General features: G+C 45.4%; 1 protein-coding gene across 2 annotated transcripts in view; it reads left to right on the top strand.

Moving 5' to 3' along the window:
* The window catches only part of LOC139048801 (uncharacterized), a 126,684-nt gene that overhangs the window by 77,346 nt on the left and 26,679 nt on the right, over positions 1–22,659 (top strand). For both annotated transcript variants that reach the window (XM_070523501.1, XM_070523500.1), the window contains exons 10-11: positions 1,558–1,670; positions 13,953–14,115. In XM_070523501.1, coding sequence (XP_070379602.1) covers positions 1,558–1,670; positions 13,953–14,115 — 276 coding nt within the window. The remainder of the gene's footprint in view (positions 1–1,557; positions 1,671–13,952; positions 14,116–22,659) is intronic.

Here is a 22,659-nt window from a genome sequence, read left to right as displayed (position 1 = left end):
AACATGAACAGAGAGTTTTTACAAGAATCTTGCACATAGGAATCTATTCTATCCCAACTTCTTACGTCGTCGAGCCCCTCAATTATCGAGGAGTGCGACATATTGCCACAAACTTCTTGAATATCAAGTGCGAGCAATAACTTGTCCGGGCTTGCTAGTAAGGGGGGCGCAGTGCAGGATTTTGTCCTTCAGGAGTACGTAGAGCCCTTGGGCGGATACCCCCTTCCTCACATCAAACGTGACCGGAAGCAGATCTGTAAAGCTCTGTGTCTCTCGAGTCTGGTGAGGAAGACTCTCTGGAAAAGATGGTGCAGAAAGGAGGTAAGTGGGATAGGTCGCAGTTGTCCTAGTTCGGGCAGTTTGCCGGGCTTCGGTATCAAAATTATGTTGGTTGTTTTCCAGTCGGAGGTATGTCAGCCGGGAGGTATACATACCGTGTCGGTAAACAAATTGGTTGGCCGAATCACTAAGGTTTCTCAGCATCGCTTGGGTCATTCGATCGGACCCCATGCAGCGTTATTAAATGCCTTCGCAGCGGAGTAGAACTATTCTAAGTTGATGGAGGCATTTAGATGTCCGTGTTCTTCACCGTGATAGTCATTGGCGTAGGTGTCTGTGCTTCTCCGGATCAAGTGTTCTTCAGTTCTTGGATGAGCTTAAGTTCAGTGCCTGGGTATTTAGGTCACGTGATTGTTTTGCAGTGTTCGGCAGTTCCAGCGCAATATTGTGAGGTTCTCTTGTTGTCTTGTTGTGTTGTAACTGCAACTGCACCACCTTGGGCTGACGTGTTTGGATTCGTTGCTTTGGCCAAAGTGGTCTAATCCCAATTTGGTAACCTCCTCGGATACCTCTATTATTTACGGATCGGTGGGAATTCTTTTTCGGTGGTTTCTGTCACAATGTTTTATTATCGGTATTAAAATGGAGAACACGATTCTCGGCAGACTGCACTGCTCGGTGCCCCGAAGGGGCTCTCCAGGACATGGACCAGAAACATTACAGGAAAAAGAAAAGCACCAAGACAACATAAATGTATTATCCAAAAAGGCGACGAAAAACTGCAATTTATGCAAATATGTCAATGCGAAGAAAGCATGAATTTTAGGTGATCTGGAAACAAGTCAAGGGCCATGAAAGTGGCTAATATACGCCACTTTCAATGGAACTCATGTGACATGCTAAGATTTCAGAACTTCAGTTTGGCCTAGTTGGCGTTTACTGCGTATCGTTTGACCGCAAATAAAGACGGGGACAGTGGCAGAGAGCACAAAAACGACACGGGCCGTTACGTTCAACTGGAAAGTCACGAGTTAGAAGATCCCGCCCATGCCGTTTTCCTGTTCTCTTTTGCTGTGGCCGTCTTTATTTAAGGTCAATATGATATACGATAGAATTTTGTTTTAGGAGTCGTTAGTGGAGTTACGTTGATAATGGGTATGTGTTAAAATAAAAAGTAATGTCCAAATTTATATTATGAAGGACTTCTAGCTGCATCGTGTGAAACTATTCGTCACTCCAGTGAATTTTACGCAATGACCCTCTACCTCTTTCCCACAGAGAGCACATGAAATATCAGACCCATCTCCTACGAAGAGAGTAGTGTCGTACACCTTCCTTGGCTATTACGCTAAACAGCCCGCTGGCTGCGATGAAGCTGCAGAAATGATGAAGTAAGTAATTTTCTGTACTCTGTAAGGAAGCTCTCTTCAGAAAGTGAGAGCTTCCGCACCGCGTGCAATAGCACTGTGGTAGTCGTCAGAGGGGCATCTGAGGCGACATTTATTTAAAAGTGATAGTGCAGAGGGTAATGGAATAGTTAAGCTAACGACTGGCCTTCAGGTTCATTCATGGTTTCGACCTGTTAATTGTCGTCTGTCGCAACCTGTCGTTAAGTGGCGTAAGTATACACATAGTAGCAAACCTTGATTCTACTATACTAATCAACGGCGCAGGAACAATAGGTCTGCACACGCCTAACTAGGACAGTGATATGGGTGCGAGCAAACGTGTGCGGCATCCGTCCCAAACATTTAAGCCAGGCGACGGGCCGTTTGCGCTCAGCGTTGGAGCATTGATCTCTGTGAGACGCTCCTTGGTTATCAATCGTGGTCAATCGTGTGATGTACTTCAAATGCCGGTGTGAATGAGCCCTGACACCAACGAGATTACAGAAACAGCGGAAGGTAGTGGGAGAATGCACAGCGAACACTATCAAGCAGAACGAGCCCAAGTTGGGCAAACGTGTATAGCGAGCTTAATCGATCTCCACCTTTTCAAAGTTCATTTCAGGATTAGAGCATGTTTACAATACCGCATTTCCTGTCATAACAAGAGTTCTTCATAATAAAGCATGAATACCGTGGATTGCAAATGGCCTCTATGAGCGTACGAAACATACGGAAAAATAATTGAGTTTCTAAAGCCACGCGACTTGGAGATTTTGCAAGAGTTGAATAGGTTTAGCAAAAGGTTAAGCACAGACATTAAATGAGAAGAGGTTTAGGAAATATTAAGCATAGATAATAAATAAGACAAGGTTGTCGTTTTTTGAACGCAAGTTTGAAAGCGCTGCCCAAAGCAGCCGCGAGACATCGAAGATCTTCCATGAAATGACAAACACTTCTGCAGCATGTCTTCAGTGATGTAGTTGTCATTGCTATGGCGATTTGCTGAAAAATTTTGTTGTAAATGTTGGGGCAGCTGAGTTCTCATTTCCCGTGCTGCGTTAACAGAGCGCCGAACGTACTTGCACCATGTCGTAAAAGACGCGCTATTTTTGACTCGTACATCTCAAGATAAAATCGCATCTATCTTGCGATATCTTGGACGCAAGTTCGCAGCCGTAAAAGATCCCACAAAATGTTCACTGAACAACGTTGTGTCATCATAGGCTTGGTGTCATCTGGTGTCTACACCAAAAGCCTAAACATTTCTCGCGTAACTTCACAGAGGTGTACAACACAACAAATTGCTTCAGTACACATCAGTATCTCTGCTATCACTTCCCCCTAACGTTTCTGTAATGGACTTGCACATTCAACGTATTATATTTCTTACTAGCCAAGAATGTAGTAGAACAGCAATCCGGACTTCAAAAGGGCCAGTCAAGAAAAACGTCCTTAGTGATAAATTAAAATCAAATCATCAGAAACATTGAAAAAGGTTATTTAGAGTTGCTATATAAATGTATAAGTTTTTAAAGGGCATTTGATGCAATCAAACGCGGTAATTTCCTACAGAAGCTCGAAGTGAATGGTTTGAAGGAGAAGCACAGAACCTTAGTAAAGTTTGTTACAGCGCAACACAACACAAGAACAACAGAAGGTGAAAAACGATGACACCATGCAGTCTCTTCGTTTCATACCTTCTGTTGCCCTTGTCTTGTGTTGCGCTGTCACAAACCTTACTATGAATCCCTACTAACTGGCCGAACTTGCCGTTTTGGCACAGAACCTTATCCGAAGTTATCTATGCAATCGACTGCAATATGTTTGTGTCGATTTTGTTCGTTCTGAAAGTAGCCCAGTTAAATATGGCCAAACCCAAGGATATGCATTAGGCCCCTATTGTTTTTAGTGTATTTGAATGATATTAATATTCTTAGTACTGGTGAGCTAGATATGTGTGCTGATGACCGCAAATGTCTCCTCCTTTTGGGCTAATATGGAGGGACTCGAAGAGACATGAAACAACAAATTCTGAGATAATGGCAGTGCAAAAAATGAGTCATTTTTTCGTAAGAACAATATAATTGATTACTCAGGACAACCATAAATACAATGACTCATTACTTTATCTTGTTAATTATTCCTTTTTAGACGTCCTTCTTTCTAAGAGACTTAAGCAGGTCATGGCATGTAAACACCAGAATAAAAGTTGCAAGTCACCAACATTCTTGACTGTTTAGGTTACTTCCTGCCAACTAGGCAAAAGATGAAATTGTTGTTTACTCGCATTTTTTTCCCATCACAATTTTTGCGTGTTGGTGTGCAGAATGCATATTGTAAGGTATAAGCATAAACTTTGTGCTTTTCATAGAAAATAATTAAACTGCTCAACTGTGCAGATCAGATGGATAGGTCGGCTTTTCTGTTAAAGCATAGAATTACACATTTCTGCCTTCTTTGTAAAACTAGGCACTCACTGTGCGTGTGTCAAGTTAAATACTGCGACACCATAGTGTTTTTCCTCGTCAGTTCCTAAGCAGGAACAATCGTCATGACTTGCATAAAACGGACATAGTTGAAGAAAGTGCACGAACAAATCATGAGAAAAGAGCAATAAATTATGGGATTATGAATTTGTTTAATGAAAGCCCTGCTATATTGAGCAGGCATACAAAAGTGTAACTGTTCAACAATCTCAATTTCCATGGTCGCTGAATTATTATTATTTTTTTTAATCGAGAAAGACCAACGGCCGAGTTCTGGTCATATGTAATGTACTGCCGTGTTTCATACATTTTGAACATATTGTGACCTGTGCCCATTTTTTTAGTGTTATAATTGTGTGTGCAATGTGTGAAAGTGTTGTTGTCAAAATGTGTCGAATATTACTACTTTTACTTCTTTATTATGTACCTGCATATTGTGTATTTCGCATTTTTGTGTCAGAGAACCACCCTTGGTGTCCCTCATTTTCGTACAAAAGCTTTTCTTCATCTTTTATATACACACACAGGTTGTGCATGGTTTGGGAGAGCTTTGTGTAGTCTGCAGAAATCGTTATGTCATTGGCGTGATGTATGCTAACTATTGCATTTCGCAGAGTATTGGCAGGACTGTACTCAAAATTCATTCCTGGGCAACAGCAGCAACAATGTGCCCAGGATCAGACAAAAATCCTTTACAGCAATATGCTGAATTGTCTGGTTGAGATAACTACTCACTAATTGCAGCGATAATGCCCTAATACCATACTGATACATCTTTGCTAAACGAATGTCATGACTGATGGGTAATATGCCTTGTGAAGATATAAAAATATTTATAATAGGAAAAACTCATTTTCTATATTCTCCATGGAACGTCTTGTAGATGAAGCTCCATGGCTTCTAAAAAACCCATATTTGTGATAAACGTAAATTTGGCACATGTCAACGTAATTAATGACGCTGCTGCTTATATGCTTCTTGACGACTTTAGGAAAAGTGATTCGATTGAGATCGTATGTAATAAGTATTTTCGCTAATTCCTCCACTTTTCAATATCCCTCAGACACGTGTTACTTTAGGTTCAGAAATCAAAATTCGCGTGTTAGGTCTACTGTTGATATTATCAGTGCGTGGTTATCAATGACTTCAGATATTCCCTGATTACCCCAAATGACAATATCAACAACTTCAAAGGCTCGGCGTTGCGAAGGAAAAAAGCGAGCTGAAATTTTCAATTTTGCTACAAGGAGCTATGAAAACTCAGCTTGAGTTGGTGGAGCTTAACTTATAGATACGGTCCCTGTCCCTGTATCAGAGCAGTTTGTTCCTGCAGATGTAAAGAGACGTGTAATAAATTTGTTTTGTAATTATTTTCTGTGCAATCAACGCAGTGAATATTCAGGTATATTATTGAAGTTTTGCTTTTTGTACTTAATAAGTAATAAACTATGGTCTAGGTTTCTTTGGAACTTCTTTATTACCAGAACTTGTTTAGGTAAAGCTGATTCTGCGCTTCTTTGATGTGAGATCCCAGCTTATTTTGCACATACTCGCATTCGCGAAGAAGTTCAGGATATGTTGTTTCGTGAAAGCGGCATGGATTTGATATTTTTTAGATTATTATTCTGTAGAGTACTGGTACTGTCCATAGATTCCTTGAATTCTTGTATTTCTTCAGAACGTCATCCTGAAAAGCATTGTTCTGTAAATTCTTTAGGTGAAATAACAGCGTGTCATGCGATTTACAAACGTGATCTGCTTCTACATCTGCATAGGCTTCCATCGTCAATCTTACCGTACACTTTAATTAGCTTAATCATGGTACGTCGAGCTGCATGATTTGGTACAGAGGAGAAGACAGACATCTGAAAATTTAGAATTGCGGTAATTGCACCAGAAAAAGATTCGTGAGCATTGAAGTTAGACATGTCAATTATGGTCTTCGAAGTGTCCGCAACTCTAGCTGGAACTGTTATAATACTTTTAACTTCATCGCAATGAAGTGCATCAAACACATCAGAAGTAATGGCGTGAGTTGACAACAAATAATTATTTATGAGGCAGAATACTGTAGCTTTCAGATAAGACGACAACACGTAATCGATCATTTCTTAAGAAAGACATCTGAGTTTCCAAATATCCCAGCAGAAATGCCCTAAGCACCAATGACGGTGTACATGCGCAAATATAAATGTCAATCTTAAAGGGGTATTTAAAGGGAGAAAATCCTTCTATTGCACAATTTTGCATTTCCTATCCTGCCTTCGCTGAACTTTCGCTCAACAGAAGCATAATGAGCTTGCAACATATTGTGGCACGCGTCCAAAAGGAACAGTGAAAGAAAGGTAATTATAGGATGCATTTATGTCATTGGCTCAATTCACGATTTTCAACACCTTCAAGAAAAACATGGTAGTGCTGACGGAACATTTACGAGGGCGCAAAATTTGCGCATTAACTGTGCGACTATTTTCATCTTCATTGGTATCATCCTGCAGAGATTGTGCGGTACGTGGAAAGCAAGGTTTTATTTTCTCAAATTGGAGTAGCTTCGGACAGCACGCAAAACGTATGTAATATCGCCGAAATTTTCATAAGTATCGCATTCCAGTTTTAGACACAGTCAATTTAAAACAGCATCGTTATGGTCGGTCGCTATGCCTGAAAGGTTACACTCGTTGTTGTATTCGTCCAGAATCTATCACTATTGCTGCCTTAAAAAATACATGAAGTCGTGATATGAGACTGTTGGATAAATATGCGATAAGTGCGTTCTGCTCGGAATTTGCCCCGATTTACAGTACTAAGTGGCAACAAGCACAGCCCACCGCTTAGGTAGGCAGCCAGCCTCTAATGAGCGGAGACCCAAGCGTACCTTGTGGCCAGTACCACAGCTCTTTTTAATTTTAAAACCTCCAATCATCAGTAATTTTTCATTTCAGTAAATAATGAGAATTCTAGTGTTATGTCTTATTTGGCTAACATGAGAGGGGTATCCAAAAAATCATATAACAATTTCGTAATCTACAGTCTATGTATATCGTTGAGGTCTGGAATGCGACAATAAAGAGAAACACCGATCACCGTGATATATCCAGAAGGCATGAGCCTAGCATTAACACGTTCGCTATGAAGTGCTGCCAACTGCATGTTTACCAAACTCGAATACAGTTTTATCCTGCGGACTCTGTCAAGAAATTCGCTGAAGCCTTGTAATTTGGGATCATGATAACAATTCCACGTAGTTGTGGTGGCAAAGAACACAGTAGCAATACTGTGAATAATGTAACTACCATTTGTATAGCCAACCTGTGCCAACAAAGGCGAGTCACACTAAAAGCACAACGATAGTGGCAAACAGTTGGCGATCGTCGAAAAAGTGATCTGCCGGTCAAGGACGTCAGCTTTCACGTATACGCCATCGAAGGTTCTAGAGCAATCGCTGCTGCCCACGTGTCTTCCAGAAAACTCTGCACAATTCATGTTGGACATACGATCAGATTACATAAGTTTTAGTGACAACAGACACCGATAACATTCGAGAAACTTGCGATACATACGTGCGCGTCACGCACTGAGAGATAACATTCATTAGATTTATTAGACCGTGAAAAACTGATAAAGATAAACATCACCCGATAAAGATAAACAAGTACGCGGTTCAATGTCTCCCTCTCAAAAACCATCGCCACGATGCTACCAATGGGACCGCGTAAAACAAAATGACATGCTTTAAACAAACATAGCAATCAAACAAAGATACAAAGTCCAAAGTAACGCAGTCAGAAAAAAAGAAAGTCTAAAACTCCGCTTTGCACAGTCCAAAAGTTCGTTAGCGCTGGTATAACAGCTTAATAGCACTTCTTGTTGGGCTAGCTGGTAGCTGTTCATTATAAAATATGAAGACGCCTAGTAAACCGACACACACAAGTTGCGAGTGGCGCCCTGTCCCGTTCTCTTCTCTTGTGTGTGTCGGTTTATTTGGCGTCTTCATATTTTGTAAAGATAACAGCTTAAGTCGCACAACATGGACTATTTAGGGTCTTGAGTGACACCGCTGTGATAGCTGAGTGCTGTCTGGCATGACCTTATACTCAAATGCGGCAATGAGTCGGATTATCTTGTAGGGTCTCAAATAGCATCGCAACAGTCTCTCACTGAGTCCCCGTCTGCGTATCAAGGTCCAAATCCAAACACGGCCGCCGCGCTGGTATTCTACGTATCACCGTCGATCATTGCAGTGCCGGCTGTCGGCCTTTTGCTGCTTCTTGGTACGTAGACCGGCGAGCTCTCATACTTCTTAAGCGCGTAAGGGATAGGCGGCAACGTTAATATTGTGTAGTCGGCGACTTGCGGCAGCATGGCGTCGAGAGTCGTCGTCAGGTTCCTTCTGTAAACCAGTTGGAACAGTGTGCCTTGTGTTCTTTTGTGCACTAAGGTATTGTAAGTAGAGATGACATACGGAAGCACGGCTTCCCATTTGTTGCGTTTGGCGTCGACGTACAGAGCTGGCATGTCCACGAGCTTCTTGTTCGGTCATTCCGTTAGGCAATCCGTCTGTGGGTGGTAGGCATGAAGTGGTCCTCCGATGACTTGTGTGGCTTCACTGCAGGATGGCTTCACTAAGATCAGCTGTGAAAGCCGTTCCACTGCCAGCCATGGGGACTTCTGGCGCATCATGTCGCGGCAGGATATTCTCTACGAAAACGTTTTCTACAATGGCCGGAGTACCTTTAGGCAGAGCTTTTGTTTCGGCGTAGCGGGTATGGTAGTCAGCGGCCACACTTGTTTCCAGATGGAGACGTCGTAAAGGGCCCGAGGAAATCAGACCCGATCTCCAAAAACGGGGCGTAAGAATGCTTGATCGGCTGTAGTAATCCCGGCAGCCTTGTCGGTGGCGTCTTGCATTGCTGGCCGTCTGCACTTGTCTTGACGTGAAGGGTGACGTCGGCAGTCTGGCGTGGCCAGTAATATCTTTCCTGTATCCTCCATTGCCTTCTGCACAATCTAAGGTTTCCTAGCGGTCGCATCGCCATGTAGGGCGTGCTGTAATTTTGGACTCAGTGCTGAGGGAACAAGGGCGCAGTTGGCGCGGACTGGTGAGAACTTTTTTCCAAGTAAATTCTTTTGAAGCGAAAACGAAGATAATTCTCGCAGAAATGGCCTAGAGACAACGACGGTGTGCCCTTCCAAATACTCGACGAAGCGTTTTAGCTCGACGTCTATTCCTGCTTATTAACCAATGAAGGCATCGTCATCGTCGTTGTCTTGCGGAGGCGGTCATTGGAGGGCGCGTGATAAACAGTCGGCATCATATTGCTTTCGTCCGGACATGTAAATAACAGTGATGTCATATCCTTGCAGTCTTCGCTCCGCCGCACCAGGCATTTTGAAGGGTCTTTAAATTAGCTAACCAACACAACACGCGATGGTGGGTCACTACATTGAACGGCCTGCCATTTATGTAAGGATGGAATTTTCCTATAGTCCAAATCCTGACGAGGCATTGCTTTTCGGTCGCAGAATGTCTTCCGCTTTCAACAGCCGACCGGCTAGTGTAAGATATCACCCGTTCAAGTACGTCTTTCCTGAACAATTGAACGGCATCAAGGCGTAGGCTACTGGCATCAGAGGGTATTTCTGAATTGGCGTCATCGTCGCAGTGTACAAGTACCGGTGGCGAATGCATGCGTCGTTTCAGTTCTTGAAATGCGTCGGCCTGCTGCGCTTGCAACGTGAACTGGACATCACATTTAGTTAGATGTATCAGCGGCTCAGCGATGCATGAGAAGTCCTTGATAAAGCGTCTATATTAGGCATACGTGCCAAGGAATGCATGGACTGCCTTCTTGTCGATGGGCAGCTGGAACTTTGCGATGGCAGCTCTCTTCTCCGGGTTGGGGCGGACTCCATATTTGCTGATGACGTGGTGCAGGAAGAAAAGCTCATCATAAGAGAAGCGGCCCATTTCCGGCTTCAGAGTGAGCCCTGATGACATGAAAGCCTCTAATGCTGTCCTAAGACACCTAAGGTGATCGTCAAAATTTCTTGCGATGATGACGATGTCGTCAAAGTTACAAAGACGGGCGTTATAACGTAAGATCATTCCGAACTGTTATATTCCAATTCTGAGCTCAGCCCTCCAGGATTGGTGACAAACATTTTCGGACCACCCCCACTTCACCTGGCTGTCACGCGACGTCACAAAAGCTACAATAGCCCCCTTATGATATGACGTGTGCACACTAAATATGCATGATTTGACTGAAAAAAAAGTTATTTCTGATTCGACGCCTTTTCGCCATTAGCCCTCGGTTATTGGTCAAACGTTGTCGGGCTGCACCCACTTCACCTGCCTGTCACGCGACGTCACAAAACCGCAAAACTCACCGCGTCGAAGTGACTTATACGCGTTAAAGATGTATTAATGTGCCGAACAAAACTGAATTTTCTTCTGAATAGCGGCAGGCTGCCCAGTCCCGAAAAGCACAAAAAATGGCTGCCGCTGATCTCTCAGGCAACGGTACTCGCACCTACCGAAAAGCATCGGTTTATTTGCGTGTAATGAAACATTTTGCGTGGCCACGTAACGTTTTCGAGCACTATCGACACGCTTACAACGTCGTTCTGCCCACTTTTCTTTGCTGAGGATCCGTTTTAAGGTCATTTTCAAGCTTTCGTTGCATGCCGCCGCGATTGTCGACGATCCACAGTAAGCTAAGTAGGTGAAAACGGCCGAATCAAATGCGCCGGCAACACCCTCTTCATCCGGTTATCGATTTTCAGTGCACTGGCTCGGCCCCATCGAATCCATCTCCACTTGCGCGTGCTCCTCGCCTCTTGCGATCCAGTTAGACACGACGAGCCGCTCATTTTAGGCAATGTTATTCGTTTTTGAAGCAAAGAAAATTTACCTCCTATGAACGAGGAGAGTGTTTGATTGGTCAGCTGAGACAACCCTGTGGGTGAACGCCTGATGCTTGCGTCGGCTGTTAAGCGAATTTGACGTCAGGAGATTTGAATAAAAACATATTAGAATAGTTTTACGTTATATGACCCCAGGTATGCCACATTACTCCTCCTAACACCGTGTCCATCAAGCCCTGGAACGTTGCTGGCGCCGAGCACAGCCCGAATGGCATTATCTTGAATCGGTAGAGGGCGCCTGGCGTGACGAAGGTGGTCTTTTCGCGACATTTCTCGTCGATTTCAATTTGCCAGCAGCCATACTTGATACCCATCGACCATAAGAGTTTATCGTTGCAGCGCCGATCCAATGCGTCCTCTATGCTTGGGAAGGGGTATACGTCTTCTTTCGTCATCTTGTACAGCCGACGTTAATCGACACAGACACGCAGGATTCCGACCTTCGATGACGCCCTCTACTTTCCGGGTCTTTGGTTGCCGACGAAAATGACAACGATGGAGCGAGGCAGGAGGCTGACTTGGTCCTCAAGTACACTCAAGGCACGCTGACTGTGAGGTCTCTCCATCGGTAGGGCTTGGTCTGCGGACAGTGTTATCGACTCCAGCCTTAGGTCGATGATTGCGCCGTGTTGGTTCAGGAAGTCTATGCCGAGAATTATGTCTCATCAGCACTGTTGGAAGACAATGGAAGTGGCAGGGTAGGTTCATTCATTGACTGTAATTATTGCCGTGCAGGTTCCCGTTGATGTTATGCGATGTCCTCCAGCGGTAAGAATATGAGGGCCGTCCCACGCAGTCGTGGCGCTCTTCAACTTAGCTGTGAATGATCCAGTGTTGACGGAGTAATCGGCTCCTTTGTCCTCTAAGGCGGTCACTGCGTTGCCGTGGAGAAGCACATCGAGGTGTTTCGTTCTCTGTAATCAGGTGCATTTAAGCCATGTCGTCAGATCACGGCTGCGTTAACTCGCTTCGTTAACTCGTGCTTTGTCGGCGTATTGTTAGCTCCCAGGCGTCGTCGGTATGACGGTGTGTCGTTGCTGAATCGTCGAAATGGATCGTGGACCGTCATCTTCGGCGGCTGATGGTCTTCGTCATATCGAAGTAGAAAAACCGTAACCACATCGACTGCTGCTTTTAGTTTTCTGAATAGGGGCATACGGACAGGTCCCGGGCGGGGCCAGTGTAATGTCAGCGTTGCGGCGACAGGTAGCGTCCTGGCGGCGGTGTATTGGACTGCCGTCGAAGGCTCCACAGAGTGGTGGTGACGTAGTCGGCGATGCTACTAGGGCGCTTCCCTCGGTGCGGGCGCGGATAGTTCACTGCGAATCCTCGTAGTCCCATTTTGCGGTACGGGCACCAGCGCTATATGCGGCGCGACCGTATTCGGGGGCACGCCAAACGTCTGTAATCTCCGGGGTGTTTCGCTAGCCGACAGGTGGGTGGTGTGGCGACGTCTAGCGAAGGAATCGCGGCGTCATGCGGCCCTGGCACGAGCGCAGAGGAATACCTTGATGGCGGACGAAGGCAGCGTACTTGATTGCTTCCGACTGGGACCGCGGTGGGTGTGGTTGCACGACAAGAACTCCAAGCGATCGCTGAACCTCTTCTTCGATGAAGTCGGCAATTCAGCTCACTTAAGGCTGCGACCTTGCGAAACACGTCTCCGATTCCTCGCGACGGACCGCTCTGAGGGTCTGCCGCAGGTCGTCGGTGCCGAGTGATTGAACGGTCGTGTAGTTTATGGTCAACGGTCGGTGGTTATACTGCATTGTCCGCATATCGAGCGTCTTCTCAATAGTAGAGGCCTCGGAAATAAATTCGACAACGGTCTTAGTCGGGTTGCGTATCAATCCAACGAAAGGCTCTTGCCTCAAACCGCGCATCAGGACGTCAAGTTTTTTTGTCTTCTGGCACGTCTGGGTCTACTTGTCGGAAGAGGCGAGCCATCTGCTCCGTAAAGATCGCAATGCTTTCGTTTGGCAGCAGCATGCGGGTTTCCAGTAGACCTTGCGCAGGACGCTCGCTAACGTCTGCTGGAAGCCGTTGCGGAACGGTTCCCAAGTCGTCAAGATTGATTCCCAGTTCTCTAACCATGCCCTGGCCATCTTTTAAGGAGAAGTACACATGCTGAAGCTTATCGTAAATGTTCCAGTTGTGGAATGCAGTGACCCTTTTATATATTTCCAGCCAGTGATCCGCGCCTTCAATTGAAGATACACGGAAAGTCGTTGGCTCCCTGGGCTGTTGCAGCACGATGGGATACGCTGATTCTGCCATTCGGGTTGACTTGGCGACGATCTTACTGGCCGTCTGAGGCAGAAGCCCACGCTCCGGGGGAAGTTAGAGCAGACGACGGCTACTGCGCTGTTTGTTCGAGACGTTGGTGTTGTCTTTTGCGTTCGGGCTTCGGCACCGCGTTTTGGGGGCGTGTGGTAGGTGAGCACTAACAGCTCCATCAGATCTCACGCAGTAGTGGTGGCAAATACCACAGTAGCCATGGACACTATTAGTTTAGCGCTTGCAACCCAAAGTAAACGCATTTTGTACGCAAAGAAATATCGTTGTCATCACTGCGCAAGCTCTGAACGTTATTTTGTTTCAGCCATTTACATGCGCTATAGCATACATTACTTCGCGAGTTTAACGTTCGAATGCTTATTTACGCCAAGAAGTAGCATTGACTAACACGTTGTGAGAGTTTGAAAAACGAGAATTGTTGCAAGGTACATGTGATTTGGAAAGTAGAATATTGTCTCCGCCTTCGCTCTACAACTTTTTTTATTTGACAACTGTGTCTCAATCATGATCATGCTTTCCTTCTGCACATAAAGTTGGTGAAATGTTCATAGCGCCGTTTTTTTTTTTTTTAAAGGAACGTTTACCGGCCCACCGTCCTGGTGATCCTGGCTCACATATCTTATACAGAACAAGAGATTCAGGCTCAAACTCCAGGATTCGAATGCTATATAATGCCGCCTACCATTTATATAATTCCAGAACCCATCCGGTATAGTTTGAAATACGGGCACACTTTTGTAAGTACAACCTGCACCTTTTCAAGTGAATATTGAGGGTTAACGTTCCCGCCCCATAACTGTATCGCTGTTTCAGCGAATGCACGTTGAAGTCAGTTTGTGTTTTTCACCGTGAATTTCTTAAAACGTGACGAAAATTGCCAGGCGCATATATATATATATATATATATATATATATATATATATATATATATATATATATATATGTATATATTGACCGGTTATTGACCTTTTAATGAAAGGGTGATAGAGGCCGGGTACTTCGCGAAAGGCCGCAGAAGGATTATATTTTCACGGGAACACTAATATATATAACCCTATTTGTTTCCCTATCCAGTGAAGTGATTTCCTCTTAATTTGAACTTCTTTCACCCGCCCAGTAAACGGCATCACTTAACCACTTTCTCATGGGCTGCTGCACGCTCAAGCCCGTGCGGCCGTTCGATATTTTCATAAAACTAATTTACTGTTCGGTTTCTTTTTTAAGAAAGCGTGGTACGGTCTCAGTAAAATCTTCCTGATAACACTTCTGTGTGTATCCAGGAGAAAAGCTTAACATAATGACGGTTATTAAGCGAGTAACGGTATGAAGGCACCCTAGTTTATTTACCCGGCAAATATCAAGCTCGTGTGCTTAGCAGGAAGCTCTGCTCTGGTACAAAAGCTCAAAAAGCGACACTTACAAAGCACCCTGCCGTTTAAATGAGGCATAATTATGCGGTACAAATGTTCAAAAAGCACACGTTTAGACCGTGACCATCAGGATAAGTGAGCCCTGCGTATTTGGCACGAAGGTACAAGTGGTACTTAATAGGCGGACGAAATAAGTGTTACCGGCTGTGCTTTTCTTTTTACAAGAATGAAATGCTTTTAGCTCGCGTTGTCCGTGGCCTTCAAGTGACCTTGAGCCAGAAGCCAGATCCGTTATCTGAGCACTCAGACGAGGCTTAGAACAACCGGGCAACGTTGCGAAAACAAACGACAACATTCGGGCTACCACTCAAAACTGATGAAAATGTGGTCCCCCCCTCCCCCCCAGCTCGTTGTACAGGACGGCATTACATACGCTTGTTACAAGTGACAAAATATTAATTACAAGTTCCTCCTGAGGTTTGTGCGCAACATTACTGATGCTGTAACGTCTTGGACGCTGACGCTTTATTTGTCATTTCGAATAGCTGCGTTCAAAAGGTACATACTACGCACCATACGTATAATTGTCATGTTCCGGTGCGGATACAGGGGTGCCTGGTAAAAGCAAGCGGTGCATGTGTTCCATATATATATATATATATATATATATATATATATATATATATATATATATATATATATATATATATATATATATACTCCCCAGTTGAAAAAGACAACATGAATTCCTGTCCCGACGACGTAGTGTTCTGCAGTCGCAACACAAAAGTTCTCTTGCGACAACCAGAGTTCTGTAGTCACAGCAACAGCTTTCTATCGTGGCAGCGACTCTGACGTTACGACAGCAACTCTGACGTCTCAACAGAAACATTGAGTCGCGATAGCCAGGAGTTCAGAAGTCGCAACAGAAAGGTTCTGTCGCGGCAAAAAGGGTTTATGAAGTCGCAACAACTTCCTATCGCAATAGCGATTCGGACGTCGCAACAGGAACTCCCTGTCGGGTCTACACATATTCTTTCGTGGCGTTGGATATGTGGCAATATTATGTCGCAGTGACATAAGTTCTGACGCCACGACACAGGCGCTATCCGTCGCGACGCTTTAAAATTGTATGTCAGTTTCGCGTTAGTGGTGCACACTGTAATTTTCTCTTGCATGATATTCAATCGTGCTTCTCTGAAGCCTGCAATGCTGATAGCACCGACACCGGTGTTAAAGTCAACGTGGCCAATTGTTATAATTGTGCCATGAAGACGCGGCACCAGCGACGCCCTACCGGCATCCTCAATATCGGCCGCTGGTCAAATCATGCCATCTCCGGGAATGGCTGCGTATCCGCTTTGTTTTATTTGGTAAGATGGGGTACAAAGGCTTGTGGACTTACATGTGCCATTACACTGACATATTAGTTATTTTTCCAGAAATATGACATAAGCTTTTGCGAAGCGAGAAAGAAGTTTTGGGTAGTTCTACAGAGTTGCGTGAAAAGCTGTCTCGCTCGAATCTCATTATTCTGGTACAGTGCCGCCGTGAGAAGCCAGTATGGTGTCAGAATGAAGAATAATTCGCGAATGTTTATGCAGCTGTTTTGCACTGTAAACACGAATTATATGCGCTCTCAAAAGTGTAAAGAGCGACAGATAACTGCCGAAATTAGCATTAACAATTCAACAGTGTCCCTACTCGCCATTGCCTATTTCTGAATTTCTTATTTATTATGAATATTGTACAGCAAAATCGATGTTCTAGCATTCCGCGATGTACCTGTTGATGGTAACAACGCTATTGCTCTTCTAGAGAGGCGGCAGTTGACGTGGTAGAGTGATAGCGTACCTTGGCTCATAAATCGCAAATCTACACATGAACGCAGACATTGAATCTTGCTGTTGACATAGCCAGAATGTACGCTTAGAGATACGTACGGCGTGGTGCTTTGGTTCTGGGTTTGGAATGCTCAGGTGCCAAGTTGGAATCCGCGGCAGGGAAGTTTTTTTTCATTTTCTTTTTTGTACTAACAAATTTACATAGCCCTAAAGAGGTATCTGTCAATTTTTATTAAATATTGATCAAGAACTACAGAACTTCCGTCTACACGGCGTCACACTGCACAAAAGAGATCGTGGGACAACAGAACGACAGAAACAATGTCCCAAAATACGACAGACTGCAATAAATTTCCTACTGTATTTCAAGTGGGAGGCTGTGGCGATTGTGCTGCGTAAACGAAATTTCAGAAAGCCTTGTCGCACTCAATGAATGAATCTCCGCACCTCCACCAATATTGATGGAAGTATATATATAAATAAATAAATACGTATATATATATATATATATATATATATATATATATATATATATATATATATATATTTATATATATATATAGAGAGAGAGAGAGAGAGAGAGATCTTTGCGGAATGATAAAAGAAGAGAGAGGAAGAAGATCGCGAGACGCTGGCTGCTGCGGGTTGTGACTACTCGGCCACCTTAATCCCATTGACTCTGCTTGTAGATGCACGGTAATTACATTCTGTCTATTGCCCCAACGTCACGGAAATATACTGGTGGAGGTGCGGGGACTCATTCATTGCGTGCTACAAGACTTTCTGAAATTTCGTTTTCGCAGCACAATCGCCACAGCCGAGTACTCAAGTACTTTTACAACAGCACACCGTGTTATTTCGCAGAAAACACGCACAATACAAAACATGATTTGAGCCTATGACCACTACGTTTCCGACGATCATTCGAACCACTACACCACAAACACCTTTTTTTATATGGTATTTATTGCAGCGAAATAATATCGTACGTACAACCATAACGCGTACATGCGAGGTGCGTAGAAGCGATACGTAGGAACAAGCAATGTAGAGGCCATCTCTTTCGTTGCCGTGCGAATTACAACATTTACACGCAGACATTCAGTTTGAGTGTTTATTGTTGCTATAAGCCTAAATTACTCTGTAAACGACATATTGCACATATACTAAATGTCGCCTTGAATAACTATGTCGCGGGTAACTAAGAGCAATGTGACAGCAAGCACACATGTACGTAGGCGCACTAGCACGCATACCTCAACCCTGTGGCTTGGAGCGCAGCGCCTGCGTGGAGAAAGCCACAGGGCGTTCAGTTTGAAATTTCAGCTCTTCCCGTGGAGGGTTGCAGTGAAAGACTTCAGGCGCGATCGTTAGCGCCCATTGTATGCACGGCGCTTGTCAGCTCAAAATGACCAGGCCGCGTTAGGGGCCCTTTAAACGCACCAGTTCGGAGCCTCGTGTGTTCTTGCTATTCTACAATGTTCTACATCGGGACGTTAAACGCCAGAAATCGGTATTGTCAACGTGTGCTACGAGAACGCTTTAAATACCACCGATAGAAGCTCAAGCATGCCTTTTCCTTAGTCTGAAGCTTTGCCTTGCAAGACCTATGCTTGAACCAGGCAATATGAAAATATAGTATCCAAGATTCTACGTGTAGTCCAAGGTGGTGATAATGGCGGGCTTGAGGTTTCCATAGGCGGGGTTAGCTTCGCATACATTGTCTGCAGTTGCTCCGCCTGTACGAGCGAAGGAGGTTTGAAAATTATGAAGCCGAACTGTATGACGGATGCGTGCAACCACCAGACGTTTCATGTGCGCGCAGGCATACATTATTCTGTGGAGCTTTAGTCACTCTTGCCGCATCCGCTAACATGCATTACCCTGCGCCCCTCGGGCACACATATGTCTACGGTAAGAATGGTTCATCCCTTAACCCATCATTGCGTTTGGGTCCACTTTAAGAAAACAGCACGGGAATTCGCTCCTTTGTCATGACGAATGTATTGGTGCACAAGATGGCTTCATTTATCTGCAACACTAGAGGGCCTCTTCGTAGCCGCAGCTGTCACATTTTTTTCAATCCGTCCACATGGCTGTCTAAAACAAACACTGCACAGTTTTCACTGGCCTACAAAGTGTTTTGTGTATATATTATGAACTGAAGTACAGTGATTTTTGTCTGCGATGATTGGTTAACGTGAATCTACTGAATTCGGCAAGCTTACTCCCGGATCGTCGCTCGTCCGCGGCATGGGACCTCGTGTAAGGCGTCGCATGCGTGCACGTTTTACGGGTTATGCTTCTGCTAGTCTCGCCTCCCCAGAACATAGCCATTGAGAGCAGGGTCTAGATAATATAGCTAAACAAATCACAGAGGCTAACACAAGCCTATACACACAACGCCTTTGTCACCGTATATAACGTACGGAGCCCCACATGCACGAGCACACACAACTAGAACAAAACAACCATTTTGCCCCGAAAACATGGCTGCTACAGCGAAAAATACCACTCGACTTCCTCCACACTCCTCTTAGCATGTAGTCAAGCAAGAAGTCAAGCTTATTTCTCCTTAGTTGTTTTTTTTCCCATCCACAGGAACAACCTAGATGAACAAAATTTGAGGCTTCCTAGTCGTCAAATGGGGAACTTGGCCTATCGTCAAAATGAATTGCGCTAGCTGTGCTTGCCACGAGCACATAGGAGACCCCAAACACGTATATGACCCTAACACGTCCTCAGCACTAATAGCAAAAAATTATTGTAACCGTCTTTACTCGCCCAATTCCTATTTCTTATCACAAAAACAAGTGGCGAATGTTTCATTCATCGCATGCTTCTGTCGTGCGCAACGGCTACGAGCTATGTTTCCGTCTTATAGCCTCTCCTTGCATTTATATAGTAGGTAGGTGACAATGGGCAAGTTGAGACTTATAGTGTCGCTAGGTAAGTATTTCGGGTGGAGTGGATATATATTTCTGGCTTGGGTGATAGAAAAGGAAGAGAATAGGAGGAACCTGTGAAGGAACGGTAATATGCACGGGTACAGATACGAGACGCACGCGAGTAAGAGTTAGCAGGCAATAGAGCTAGCTGTAGAACATCCTCGCTTGCGCTGGTAAGAAAGAGATGCAAGCACCAGCGCGCCAGTGGCAAAGTCATGTGACGCATCGGCAAGCAAGAACAATCTGGGCATGCACTGGCGCACGAACGTGGTAAATGGTTTGGCGGCCTGCGTTGTACTCGTTACGGCAGGAAACACGAACTTTGGCAAGCCACCAGGGCAAGCCATCAGCCACCACAGCTGCGTTTCTTCACGAAGATTGGCTTCATGAGGCTGCACCTTTAAAAGATGTCATAGAGGCTTCAAGAGGCCCTCTACAATACTGTTAAGTCTATTCTGTGATTTGGCTAATCGTAATTGAAAGAAATATCTGGAGCACTATCTAGAGCTATGAAGCTGTAGCCATATGTCTTCAGTTGCCATGAGCTCTGAACTTTAAAGCGTCTAGAGTATAAAATCAGACATAACCACCTGTAAGCGTTCCCGCCGACAGAGGCGCACAGCGACCAAATTATTTTCACACTGCAGTTCTCAGAACATAATGCGAACATATTTGAAGATGTTATTCACATTATCTGTGACATGTTGTGGAATAGGACAGGAGATTGTAACACATACTCGAACCATCTCTATAAATTGTAACATTGCCATTTGTTGGGCATGTTGGTAAATTGTGTTGTCGCATCACATTGTGTTGTGTTGTGCTGTGTGTTGTGTTGTGTGTTGTGTTGAATCGCATTGTGTTGTCGTCTCCCTTCCGTCCTTGTTTGCTGGCGCTAAATATGCTTTCATCTCTATAAGTGTCACGCTCCTGTAATAAAGACAACAACTACAGTCCTGACAAGAACAAACAACACTCGGGAAAACACAATGAGGTGAATAAATATTCGCACAGGCCACTGCGGCTTTGACAAGAGGCGAAAACTACACTGTGACACGACGGACATCTTGCTGAGGAACGTGTTCGCTCCTCTTCTTCAAGGAATGTAGATAAGGGCGAGAGCTAGTGTGTCGGTGCCCCACAATGGAACCGTGCTGGTAAGCATAGACTTCTTCCAAAAAGCGTATGCAGTTTTAGGTATGTGGAAGGTAAGAAAGGATCCGTTGCAAAGTGCCACAGCAGTCATTGGAGGAACAAATATTTGCACTACGCTGCTCCAGTCCGATGTGCTTGTGATGTCGCTTACAGGTGGACATTTGCACTATCAGTCTTGGCGCGTGTTCTCAAAACCATTGGGGTACACACACACACACATACACACACACACACACACACACACACACACACGCACACACACACACACACACACACACACACACACACATATATATATATATATATATATATATATATATATATATATATATATATATATATGTATGTATATATCATATGTGTCACCGGCAATAACTAGTGCGACTATAGCTCTTTCTATACGGTCAGAGTTCCACCGCTTCTGAATGTCTTTAGAGTGATGCTCACTGTCAGTGGTGTCTTTATCTCCATAGGTGCCCTTAATCCTGACAATTGTTTTGTTATATTCTTTGCGGCTCGTTTCATTATCTTACAACAACTCTATTCGCAGAACTTCAATATGCTCGCGCACGTGTTGCACCACAATCAAACTCGTTGCTGTTGATATTAGCACTTTTCCTAGAAGTCTGGGGATTTAATTTTGTTATTTTAGAGCGCAGCTCTTTGGCGTCCGTTCCTGGGTTTCGCGTCGTCGTCGGCGTTGTCGTCGGCCTCGTAACCATCTCCGCCCCCCTTTCATCCCCCCAGCGCTAGCAGCGAGCGACTGATACCGCTGGATGCCGCTGACGCCGCTAGAGAGTCAAGATAACGTGACTGCATAGAACACCGTCGCCGCCATGCAGAAAGAGGAGGAAAGGGTCCCCCCCCCCTTCTGTTCTTGTGTGGCGGATAGGGTGCTCTTCAGTTGCCGACGCGCCGGTTATTTCACGTAGGCCCCGGCACGTCGACGAATACGTGACCACCTTCCCACGGCTAGACCTGGTTCGTAGCGCTGCGGAAGCGAGAGTATCATATTGTTTGTGTCGGCATCGGCGGCGTTGTCCCTGAAACCAACTCCGCAGCTGGGGTTGACTCACTATCGGCGTCAGCGGCATCAGTCAGTCGCTGCTATCTCTTCCCTCCTCCCTTTATCGTGTTGTCCGCTTGCTGCGCGCGCTTCTGCCCCCATCGTTTGCCGCTGGGTGTACACGCCGCCCCCCTCCCCCCTCTTCCTGCGAGTCTCCGGTTGTCAAAGCGCCGGCTCGAACTTAATTCCTTTCTTCGCTCCTCCTCCAATGCAACCCCTGTGCGGTGGCAATCAGAGAGCCAGATCGGTGGCGGCGGATCTGTATATGTGCACCACCCGAGCCGAAATTGCCGCTGTCGTTCGCCCTGTGCGATGGCAATCGGAGAGCCAGATCGGTGGCGGCGGATCTGTATATGTGCACCGCCCGAGCCGAAATTGCCGCTGCCGTTCGCCACTGCGAAATTATCTGCCAGTTCTTTCTGAGCCATGAGCGAGACGACCGATGGAAGTCCTCCGTCTGCTGCTGCTGCTGCTGCTGCTAAACGTGCTGCCAGAGCAGAGGCCCAGCGCCGTCGCCGTCAGAATCCAGAGGTGCGTGCCGCCGAAGCAGAAGCTTACCGTCGCCGCCGTCGAGATGATCCAGGAGTACGCGTCGCCGAAGCAGAGGCTAAGCGCCGCCGCCGAGAAGACCCTGCCGTTCGCGCCGCCGAAGCGGAGGCTCATCGCCGCCGTCGAGAGCAACCAGCAGTAAGCGAGGCTGAAGCAGAAGCTCATCGCCGCCGCCGAGAAGACCCTGCAGTTCGCGCCGCCGTCGAGAGCAACCAGCAGTAAGCGAGGCTGAAGCAGAAGCTCATCGCCGCCGCCGAGAAGACCCTGCCGTTCGCACCGCCGAAGCGGAGGCTCATCGCCGCCGTCGAGAGCAACCAGCAGTAAGCGAGGCTGAAGCAGAAGCTCATCG

The sequence above is a fragment of the Dermacentor albipictus genome, chromosome 8, assembly GCF_038994185.2.
Source record: "Dermacentor albipictus isolate Rhodes 1998 colony chromosome 8, USDA_Dalb.pri_finalv2, whole genome shotgun sequence".
Taxonomy (NCBI): domain Eukaryota; kingdom Metazoa; phylum Arthropoda; class Arachnida; order Ixodida; family Ixodidae; genus Dermacentor; species Dermacentor albipictus.
The sequence above is the reverse complement of the archived record's forward strand: the minus strand, read 5'-3'. Positions and strand labels throughout refer to the sequence as shown.